The sequence below is a fragment of the Pongo abelii genome, chromosome 1 (genome assembly GCF_028885655.2).
Source record: "Pongo abelii isolate AG06213 chromosome 1, NHGRI_mPonAbe1-v2.0_pri, whole genome shotgun sequence".
Classification (NCBI taxonomy): domain Eukaryota; kingdom Metazoa; phylum Chordata; class Mammalia; order Primates; family Hominidae; genus Pongo; species Pongo abelii.
The window spans coordinates 158736625-158749161 of NC_071985.2; the positions used below are offsets into that span (position 1 = coordinate 158736625).

At 33.8% G+C, this 12537-nt stretch overlaps 1 protein-coding gene across 1 annotated transcript in view; it reads right to left on the bottom strand.

Moving 5' to 3' along the window:
* Positions 1 to 12537, bottom strand: part of TNNI3K (TNNI3 interacting kinase) — a 307803-nt gene that overhangs the window by 262314 nt on the left and 32952 nt on the right. The window contains 1 exon segment of the mRNA NM_001204855.1: positions 6517 to 6627. Coding sequence (NP_001191784.1) covers positions 6517 to 6627 — 111 coding nt within the window.

A 12537-nucleotide genomic window follows, 5' to 3' on the forward strand; every position in this document is an offset into this window, starting at 1 on the left:
TATTCACAAGATTGGGACAGACTTGCTATTGTTTAGGTAAAAAACTCATGACTACCCTCTCTCTAAAAAATTAAAAATAAGAGAAAGAGAGAGAGAAACGATATTTTATAATTCTAAGCATTCTATCATTTGTGCCTTTGGAGAGGAAACTAAAGCCATTATTAAAAAATAACTTACACAGGGTCCGAGGCTTCTTGGTAAACAAAATTCTCTACTGAAACATTTAGACGATTTAGTAAAGAATGAACTGAAACAATACTGAGTGCATTTCCTTGAAATCAGAAATAAGTTCCAAAATAACTGGGAAGCATTTCTGAAGCAGTGATTGGATAAGTGTTTACAATTTGAAAATGGGAAATGGTAGGATAGAATAACTTCAACTATGAATAATACGCTCACCTCACAAGGTGTATATGAAAGTACACTTTTCTGTAAAAAGAAAACCACTCCACAACCTCTATACATTACACATTGGTTTACATGTTTGCTGCATGCCTTTCTGTTCACTGCTCAAACAGTTGTCAACGGCTGCAGAAAACTGATTTGACTTCTGGCAACTGCAGAAACTACAGCATGTAACACCAGAGTAACAACTTTTTAAAGAGTTATTTGATTAAGTATAAAGTGTTTTACACTTATGGTGTGAGTGTGTTATGTGCTCATATACTACATTATACTTCCATAGGTTATGCCCATATAGTGAATGCGTTATAAAATTAGTTTTGAATCATTTAATGTTGCTTTAATCGTATATGTAGTAATGCTTGGGCTTTAGATAGTAACATATTCAGTTTCTTTTTTCACTTTCTGAATACTTTTCTTGTGTCTTGTGGGTATAAGCTGTGTTATAGCAATAAACAGAAGAGTCTCTGGGGAGTAATCGCTCTTTTATGTATAAGACTACAGATGTGAAGGTAGATCCCCAGGTTGGAGTCCCATCCAGCTTATTTATTTATCATCTGAATGCCCATGTAGATGTCATTCAACTTCTCCAGTCCTCAGTTTCCTCACTAATAAACTGAGTCTGGCAGTAGTTATCCCACAAAACAACCAAATGACAAATGTATGTGAATGATAAAGTACCACCAAATGTTAGCTAATATTTTTCCTTTTCCATGCCTGAGAAAGCGTATGACTCATATTCTCCAAACCTAAAGGGAAGAAGAGGATTTAATGCATGTTTATTGATTGCTGACAGGATCTTAGGCCTTGTACAAAGCAGCATATGCAAATGTATTGATAGATGGATATATCAGTCAAAGAGAAGTATTGAGACCTGGGACAACTAATATTTGCCTACTCTTCAAAGCACAGTAAATTTAAATCTGAGTCCCAAATTGTAGTCAGCATGTCTAGGAATCTGCAGCACATGTTGTCTTCTATTATTGAAGAAGACAGCTGCCTAGTCAATGTAAATTTTATTGTAAGATTGTTTAATAGAATTCACAATTATGGGAGGACAAACACACTTGAGACACTAATGGAAGGTCTGAATTTGATATGTGGAGACAAAGAGTCCTGTCAGACTTAGCATCAGCTATTGTTTCACAGAGAAAGGTGGGCAATAAAAGATAGTGACTATTAATGAAACGGAACACCCACTGATCCATTGCTATTTCTGCCAACCATGATAATAAAAAATAGGAGTGGAATAAACACCTAAATTTTTAGTATAGTAAGGAAATACTCAATGCATATTTTATCCCAATGTGCTCTACCTTTCTGCACTAACTTTTTTGATACCTGGGATCCTTTAACTCTTGAAATTCTCCTAATTGTAATATTAAAATAATCTTAGTCCTTTTCATATCACTCAGCAATTCTTTGTTTCCTTCAATAATTCCTTATTCAATAATTCCTTAAGTCTCTGTGGAGATTCTCTTAGGCTCAGTCCTATGACCATCTATTATGCCCAATATACAACTTTAAGCTGTTATTATGGTTTTAAACATTACCTCTCTATATATAATTTCTAAAAATTTACGTTAAGCCCAAATGTGTCCATTAAATGCCGTTTGTATGTTTCTAAATGATTAATGAACATTTCCACTTGAAAACTTGGATGTCATCAGAAAATCAACATGTGTGGAGCTAATTGATTTTTCCTCCAAATTGAATCCTTTACCCAAGCTTTTATCTTTGTTTGTTTAATCATCATGTAATCGCACTAGAATTCATGCTAAATAATGCAGTCAAAGTAATCCTTTTAAACATGTTACTTATCAAATCTCCAATTATTCTCTTGCTGAAATATTTTCTCAAATAGTCCCTGTTTCCTATGGGGGAAAAAAATCACATTGGTTCTTCTAATTTTCTTTAAAGAGTGAGAAATTCTGTGTTCTACTAACCTCTTAATCTGCCATGCCATCTACTCTTGTGTGTTATATATTGTAAACCACAGAAATTGTGTTATACATTGTAAACCACAGTAATTGCTTCTTGCATTGAATTAAACGCCTTAGACTTCTACTCTCCAAGTTTCTTTAGTCTGGTCTATTCTTAACACCTAATTTTACCTAGAGGGACACTTCACAATTTGTTTCATGTTATCATTTTACTCACTGCCCCTTAGTGTGCTTAGCTCATTCTTTTCTTCCTATTTTTGGGCCAGATCCCTCTTATTTTTGCTGTCTAGTTCTCATCATTCTTTAGACTAGTTCAGTTTTAAATCCCCTCTCATAACTCCTTCCCTAACTCTTTGAGGCCACGTTAATCTCTGATATGGTTTGGCTCTGTGTTCCCACCCAAATATCATCTTGAATTGTACTCCCATAATCCCCATGTGTTGTGGGAGGGACAAAGTGTGAGATAATTGAATCATAGGGGTGGTTTCCCCCATACTGTTCTCCTGGTAGTGAATAAGTCTCAGGAGATCTGACGGTTTGATCAGGGGTTTCTGCTTTTGCATCTCATTTATTCTTTTTTTGCCTGGTGCCATCCATGTAAGACGTGACTTGCTTCTCCTTGCCTTCTGCCATGATTGTGAGCCTTCTCCAGCCATATGGAAGTCCAGTTAAATCTCGTTCTTTTGTAAATTGCCCAGTCTCAGGTGTGTCTTTATGAGCAGTGTGAAAATGGACTAATACAATATCTATCCTCACTGAATTCTTAACTCTTCCAATTTTGTGTTCTCTGAGATTTTCTCTATATTATTATGTTTCTAATTATAGATAATCTCTAACTTATGATGGTTCAGCTTACAATTTTTTGACTTTACAATGGTGTGAAAGTGATACATTTGAGTGGAAACTATACTTTGAGTACCCATATGACCATTCTGCTTTTCATTTTTAGTACAGTATTCAATAAATTACATAAGATATTCAGCATTTTATTATAAAAGAGGTATTCTGTTAGATGATTTTGCTCAACTGTAGAATAGTGTAAGAGTTCTGAGCACATTTAATGTCAGCTAGGCTAAGCTATGATATTCAGTAGGGTAGGTGTGTTAAATGCACTTTCCATTATGATATTTGCCACTCATGACAGATTTACTCAGATATAACCCCATCATAAGTTGAGGAACATCTGTATTCCCAATTATCAAACCTACTCTCATCCTTCCTACTCCTTACTTATAACTATATTGCTGTTTTACATTTGAATTGCTTATATATTTTTTCTGCATATTTATTTTGTGTGCCCAGTTGCATTACAGAATATTTAGGGGAAAAATCTATGTCTTATTTTGTTGTATCATTCCTATATTTCTATATTCTAACCATTTATAGACAAAGTAGGGACTCAAAAAATGTTAAATGAATTAATACATATGGGTAAAGATATATTGACAGTGAGTATTTACTACAATTATAGTTGACCCTTGAACAACACAGGTTTGAACTATGTAAGTTCACATATACACGGATTTTCTTTCATCTCTGCCTCCCCTGAGACAGCAAAACCTACCCCTCCTCTTCCTCCTCCTCCTTTGCCTATTCAATGTGAAGGCAATGGTGATGAAGACCTTTATGATTATCCACTTCCACTTAATAAATAGTAAATATATTTTCTATTCCTTATGATTTTCTTTATAACATTTTCTTTTCACTAGCTTACTTTAAGAATACAGTACATAATACATGTGACATTAAAAATACATGATAATGGACTATTCATATTATCAATAAGGCTTCCAGTCAGCAGTAGGCTATAAATAGTTAAGTTTTAGGGTAGTCAAAATGTATATATAGATTTTCAACTGTACAGGGGATCAGTGCTCCTAACTGCCACATTGGTCAAAAGTCAATGGTAATAGTTTTCAAACAAATACTCCAACAAAAACATTCATTTTGAATATAATTATTTTAGATATTTTTGGATACCCTTTTCTTTATTATTTGATCAATAATTTAATTTGTCCCCCATATAAGAAGAGAATAAAGGCTAATGTATCTATACTTGCTTTTTGCAGTGCTAGCTATTGACTGTAAAAGTCATCAAATATCAGCTAATGAGGGAAATCAGAAAACCCATGAAGAACTGCGAGGCAAGAGTAGAGCTCTATTTGGAATACTTTGGTGAAGTTTGCCCCAAGTCTGGTAAAATCAATATAATACCTTCTTCCATATTATGATTTAGAAAGAAAGAAAACAGAGCTATTTGAATAGGAGATGAAGAAACTAAGCTCTTAACCACTTTGCTTTGGAAGCCATTGTAATGCTATCATTCACAAATGTAATCAACACAACATTAGGAAAAAAAGGATTTTGTTTTGAAGACATAGTCTGTAATTTTCCTGGCATTAAGAGGTTGATCATGTTTTCCTAGAAGTTAGTGTCTAACTCATAAATTATTTCACCCAGATTTCTTAATGTTTATACTCATTTACTTTATCACTGGCCTCAGTTTCTTTCTTTCTTTATTGGAAAACATTTATATTTAAGTGAATCTAATGGAATTTCCCCTTTCCTCATAAGTAACACAAACTCACTTATATTTACAATGAATCTCACTAAAAGGATTTATTTTCCAGGAAATAAGGTGATATGGAAAGGAATGGAAATGTCAACATGAAGAAAACTATTTTGCTCTCAATTAGATATTTTAATTTGTATTGAATGGAAGAGCCCTTTGAAGTGACACTGTTAAGAGAGATGGATCACATCTGTTTTATAGGCTTCACGTATAATTTTATATGCGGCTGTATTTGTTCATAGTTTGTGTGCGTATATGTGTGTGTATTAGTGAAGAAGGTATAACTGAATTGCAACATGACTAAAAGGGGGAAACATAACTATTTAATAATGAGGATGTCAGACTTCTCATCTTTTACATTGTTGAGCTATTGGTGTTTCCACAATTGATAGAGTGTGACAATCATGAGATTTTTAGTAAAATGATCAGGATTCCAAACATGGCTCTTTTCCTCAATAGCTTTGTAATTTGTCAAGACAATTACTATATAAGAGCCTTAGTTTTATATCTATCAAATGGCAGCTGCAATAAAAACTATTCCATGAGGATTTGTGAAGTTAGCCAAATCATGCAAATGGAAGTCCTTCCCATAATAGGATATATAAAATTAATACTGTAAATTTAAGACAAGATCCAGAGTCCTTCCTATGACCTTTAAAACACTGTGGATTTGGCTTGGAACCATTCATCACCAGACCTTGTCTTCATCATTCTTCCTCCGCTCACTCCACTCTAACAACTCTGGCTCAATCATGTCCCTCAAACACACCCAGCCTTTTTAGGACTCAGGGTCCTTAAGCTTGAAATCCTTTTCTCTCCTTTTACATGGCTGACATTCTCATTACATTTAAATCTCTTTTCCTATATGACCTCCTTTCAGAGATATTCACTGTACATCTTATTTTAAATAGTGCCCCCTTCTCTCTCATTGTTTTCATTTTACCTCACTTTATTATTTTTATGGTACTCACTACTAATTAAAATTATATAACATTTTCTTGTCTTTATTGTCTATTTTATTCTTTACAGCTAAACTCTACAAAATGAAAATTTTGCCTGACTTTCTTGCTACTGTCATCCCAGCACCTAGAACAGTATCCGGTGCATAATAGGTGATGAATAAATATTCATTCAAGTAATACATAAGTAGATGAATGAGTGAATGATTTTTTATTTTGTCCTTACTCTGCATTAAGCAAACTACAAAGTGATTTATATAAATTATCTAATTTAATCATTATAATAGGCTTACTAATATTCCTATTTTATAAGTGAAGAAAAGAGGGAGGTCATGAGATTCAGTAACTTCCCCAAGGTTAAAATAGCAAGTTGTGGAAACTAAGCTGCTATAAAGCCTCCGTATATCTAGCTACCTTTATGTTAATTGATGATTAAATACACTGTTAGAAAATTGACTGAATTGACTATCCAAAGCTCATTTATACAGCTAAATTTTACCCCAATAAGAAATGAATGTGTTCAGTATCTAAAAAATAAACCAACTTGTAGAGTCTCAAAGACAGTATTTCAAAACAGTTAAGAACAACAACCCAAAAGGTAATAACCTTTGTTTTCACAGGTGCCAAAGGCATGACTTACCTCTAGGTGGCCAGCTATTGTAGCAATATGGAGGGCAGTGAGGCCACCGTATCCAACCTGCTGTATATCAGCTCCACCATGAAGCAGAGAAGTGATCAATTCTGCATTATCCTGTAAGGAAACATATCTTTAGTGTTACTTTTCTGCTAATAACAGATTCAAAAGCTGTGCAACAGGATGTATTGATTTTCTGCCTATCAGCCAGTTCAGGTGCTCAAAGGAAACTTAAGTGTGATTTCTAGCATAAGAGCACATTAGATACCAGAGAATAGTTCTCAGATGGTGGAAAGTAGGACCAAATGACAGAGGTGTTCAGTTCTAATCAATTCTGTACCGCTTGAACAAGAAAGACAGAAAGGACATTACCTATGGTGAGACTCTTGCAACCGCAAACTCAGTTTTACATGTAGGTTACTCCAATGAATATGCTTTTCCAGCAACTAGAATTAACTCCCAGTGAGGTCAGGAATTTACAGTAACAGTTTAAAGGTTTATTTTTTTTTCTTTTAGAGATGAGGATGAAATATGCCATTTAAGAAGAGAGTAAGAACCAAGTACTGAACAAAGTACATGCAGCCCAGTAGGCTGTTTCATGATAGTTCAGTAATTTCTTCTTACCTAATACATAATATCATTAAATCTAGGCACAATAAATTCATAATATCTTTCTTAACTTGACTCATTTTACCAGTGAATATGTTAGAACCATTATTTGAGCCTCCAAATTTGAAAAATTTGTGCAACAGTTAAAGTAATTCTTACTTTTTTATAATATTATTTGTGTTATATTTCTGCCTTTGGAAATACATGAAATAATATTTATAATATTAATAGCAATTAACATTCATTGGATTTTTATTTTGAAATTCAATATTGTAATTTTGTTTTGTATTTAATCTTTGTAATACAAAGATTTCCATGTTTAAGCCTCAAAGTAGGAATTTAAACCACAACTTCTATAATATTTGGTCTATCAACACACCAAGTAGCAATAAAGTCAAGTCATAAGATAGGCCAGTGCATTTATGACTTACATACATATAATATCAAATACTGTTAAGAAAATTTTACCACTAAAAAGCAAAGTTCGATTTCTTAATGCTGTCACACCTGCATAAAGGCCTACAAGAAGTTCTAAAAAATGAAAAAACTTTGGTAAAGAGCTACAAATAGTAAAATTAATGTTATAGTCTCCAAATCCTCCCCTTTTTCTACCTGCTCGCCTGAGAAAGTGAAATAAATATTGCGTCTTCAACCTTTCTTCTTGCATTGGCTCTATATACTTGAACTATAAACTTATGTTTTCTCCATTCTAAAAAAAAAGGTTTTTTTTCCCCACTGAAGCTAAGCTAATTTTATCTCTATTATTCCCTTCATTTTCCAACCTTCTGAAAAAAGACATTGAATCTGTTGACAGTTCCAGTCTCATTTCTTTAGCAATCTTTAGGTAGGTATACCCAAGTTCCACATAAATCTCAAATGAGTTCACCATACTTATTCTACATTGAATTTTGCTTTTCTCACAATACTCCTCACTAAGGCAGATTTATTTCCCACTTCTCTTTTCATTGTATTACCAGGTGAAGTCACCATGACTGTTTCTTCCACCTGAGGCATTAAGGACCTCAACAGTCTCCTGAAATCACTTCCTCAATTTCTAAAGGTAAACTATTTATCAAATCCAGTGTCCTTGTAGTCATTCTATCTATGATTAGATCATCTCTTTCTTCTCAAAATTCTTAACTCCTTTGCTTTCCTAAGTCTATACATTCCTTGATTCCTTTTTGTTGCCTATTCATTGTTTCTGACTGTCTTGTAAAAGCGTATGATTTAGAAATTTAGCCCTAAGCTGCTTTCCCATTCCTAAATGCCACTTTGGTAATTATTATACAAGCTGATAAATGCATCTTTGGTCCTGACTTCTCTGCTAAGTCTGAGTCCCATATATTTTGCCTATCAATGGCATCTCAAATGCAAAATTCGAAATTGTTCTTGTAATTATCATTTATAATTTTCCCAGGCTGACTTGTCATCTAACATTCCTTACTTATACGAATGGCACTTTTTTATTCCAAGGGACCTAGAGTCCCTTCAGCTCAGTTTCAGAATTCTACTGGTTTTAACTGACTTACACTTCTCACATTTCTTCTCCTTATTTCTAGCATCATCCTCCATATTATGCAGCTTCCTAACTAGTCTCCTTGACTAATACTTTTTTTCATTGCAGTCCATCCTCCATATGATTAGATACGTTTTCCTACACCCAGTTTTGATCATGCATTTCTCTTTTCAATATACCCTGTATATGCTAAACAAATATTGATTGAGCATATCTGGTGTTTCAAACTCTTTTCTGAGCAGTGGTGACACTGCAGTGAGTAAAGATAGTGAAATCCCTGCTCTCACAGAGCTTATATTTTACTATGTTTATGTGAATGGAGAGACAAAAAGTAAACAAATAAGAAATTGCTATACAGTAGCTTAAAGTACCAACTGATATGAGATAAAAATAGACAAATGATTAGATGGCTATTTTAAACTGGTTAATCAGGGAAAGCTTCACTGCAGAGGTGACCTTTGAGATAAATGGTAGATGGCAAAAAGTCACAATTTCAAGGATAAGTATTAAAATATGAAACATAGCTAGTGCCAAAGTCGTAAGACAGATATAAGCTTGTTGTGTTTGAAGACCAGCAGTAAGGCCAATGTTGAGTAAATGGTTAAACAAAAGAAAAGAAATTTTCAAGATGAGGTCAAAGATGTATAATCTTGCAGGGCCTTCTAGGCCATGGTATGGGGTGTTTGGATTTTTTTCCAAGTGCAATAAGTAGTAGGGAAATAAAATGATAGAGAGATAGGGAAGAACCAGGAAGAAGCAGATTTGGAGGCAGAAGTAAAATGTTTCGTTTTCACATGTTAAATTTGAGCTGCATATAATGCAGGGTTAAGATGTAGGTCAGAATTAGCCTCACTAATTAGAATTTCAGCTCTCACTATGACTATGTGAACTGGAGCAGTTCTGTCACCCCTTTTTGCTAATTTCCTTGATTATATAAAAAAAGAGTAATTGTATCTACCTTAAAATTGTTCTGATAATACCTAGAGTACCTTCCAAATAAAATATTGATTTGATTTCATCACTTAGCTTCTCTTTCTCCTTTCCCTTTACCTCTTCCTCCTAACTCCACTCCCTCTGCTTCGTGAGTTAGGCACTGCAACAAACAAAGGAATAAAACATGGAAAAAGGCTGTACCAGTACTGGAAGTGAGAAAATGTCTACTAGTTTAGCTGTGGATAGGCTGCCAGAAACTGAGAATTCCTCCTCCAGAGAAAACAGTTCACAGGAGTTAACTCTCACTTTACCAATAATCTTGGTGAGGGCTAAAGGCATGATTAGTCTTGAGATAAATAGGAAAAACATTGCCTTAAAACATTTTCCCTGCAGATGGTCAGAAATTTAAATGCAGAGTAGTAGGGAAGGTCTTTTTAAGCATAAAGTTATATTTTTAAATAGAGAGAAAATATGATAGATTTGAGCAAATTAAAGTGTTAAAAACACAATAAGGCAAGTGACAAGTTGGAGAAATATTCACAACATATAAAACTGACAAATGGTTTACATATTTAATACATAAATAACTTGTATAAATCAGTAGAAAGATGGATACTGTTTTATTCGACAAATATTTATTAATGAATGTCTATTTTATGACAAGCACTGTACTAGGCTAAATTAAAATAAATTTTATGTAAATCACAGAGCATGTGAAACATTTATCTATTAGGCAGTTTTAGTAAACACACATTTATCCTTTCTTCAAGTATCTTTGTATTTTCTCCTTATTCAGTCAATATTTGTGGAATTTTTTTTAAAGTATATTAGGATTCCTTCAGAATGGGCAAATGGTAAGGTCAAAAGTTAAGAGTAATAATTTATCCTTTCATACCTTGGTTGGATTTCTCAAGCTTGACCTCTAATTGATCTAAATACTTTTTAACTAAATACTGCCAAAATAAAACTTTTATCTTATGCAGCTATGCTAAAGATAATAAACATAAAGCAGTAATTACTGCATATAAATTGCTTACTATGAGCCAAGTTCCATGCAAAATGTTCTATCTATATCCTCTCATTTAAGCTTCTCAATTTACCTATGAGAGAAAATAATTATTAACCCTATTTTATAGCCGATGTCACTCAGGCTCAAAGAATTTAAAGTGCTAACTGAACCTGAGTTTGTAAGTGTTGAAGGTAGATGCAAACCCAGGTCTGTTGGACTCCAACGTCAGTACTTCACTTCTGACTTTCCATAGTGGTTTTCCTGATTGAGTCACAAGGAACAACTTGAGAGGACATACTTTTGTTGTATTTAACTGATAAGCCTCTTACTCTACTGGAATATTTTGTCCTAATGGAATAATTTTAAGAGTCAGCAATATGGTACACACCTCCTGGAAAAAATTTTCCTGTAAAATGCAAATATTAGGCAAATTTTGAATACCTTAAGTTTGATCTCATTTATTGCTTGCAGTTTACCGTATATAACAAATATCTAATGGCAATGTTTTTAAAATAAAGTCTCTTAAGACTTGTTTAGAAAAGAGTCTTGTGGAAACTGGCAGGTTTCCTTTATGCACTCTCTAGCCAAATTTAAAGCATTATTATTCAATGTGACACACAGAGGCATCCTATAAGTGTGAGATAAATAAGCTCTTTGTAACGTATTTGTGTATATCATATTTATTATTTTTAAACAGAAGAAAATCCATGTGTGGAAGAATAAGGCTTAGACAAAAAAGCACTCCAGCTATATCCTTGAGAAATAGAATTTGAGGTAGAATAGATCTCCCAAAATGTATGTAAATGGATAAAAATATTTTGTAATGGTAGTAACTGCAACTCTGTACTAGTCATAAAACTCTAAAACAATGCTTACCTAATATCCTGCTTTGTTGTTAGCTCTGTGATTATTGCTATGGATAAAGCCAAGATAAGCAACCACTATATCACAGAGCTTAAATCCTCTACTACCATATTACACCCATTTTTAAAATGTATTTATTAAACAAAAAAATTTCAACTCTATTTCAGTATAGAAAAGAAACTGATGTATAAAAATGTACTTTCTTCTGATTATGGAAAAAATATACCTTCTGGTGGTTTTAAAACATGGTGAGCATTCATCTATACTCAACCCACAGATATTTGCTATCTATGCCCCTTCCCCTTGAACCTGGGTGGATTGTGATCAATAGCATGGAGCAGAGTGTTTCTTTTCTAAGGCTAGGACATAGAAGACCACACAGCTTCCTTCCTGTTTGCCGAAAAACACGCTCTGGGAGCCCTGATCTATAACGTAACAAATATGACTAACTGGTGTCAGCCATGGTATAAGAAAATGCAGGCCACATGGAGAAGGTACATCGCACATGAAGGCTCTCCAATCATCTGTTCTAGCTAAGTCCAGCCTTACAGTTATCCCAGTCAGTGTGTTAAGCCTCCAGAGAATTCCAGTCTACCAGCTGATGAATAAACCCATTCATTCACATTTTCTCAGCTAAGGTACTAAACATTGTGGGACAGAATCAAGCCATCCACACAGCATCCTGTCTGAATTTTTGAACTAAGAATCCTTGAGAATAATAAAATAGTTGCATTAGAGGACCAAGTTTGGGATAGTTTGTTATGCCTCAACAGACAACCAGAATACCTTAGAGAAGAAAATGTAAAAAACAAAGAAAATGAATAAATAATTCAATAACCCATAGTACTACCATATAATCACTATTATTTATGTGTGTATTTTTCCCTTCCATTCTTTGTCCTATGTACGTATGTTTGTGCAACCAGATGGAGCACAAGCTACCCCAGCAAAGTAAACTCGTGTTTCCATATTGATGGGCACTTCCTACATTTGCGACATGTTTCTTAACCTTTTGAGCTGTCAAGTTTTTGTCTGTAAAATGAAGATACAATTGTATCATTCTCATAGCATTGTTGTGAGGATTAAATCAGATAAT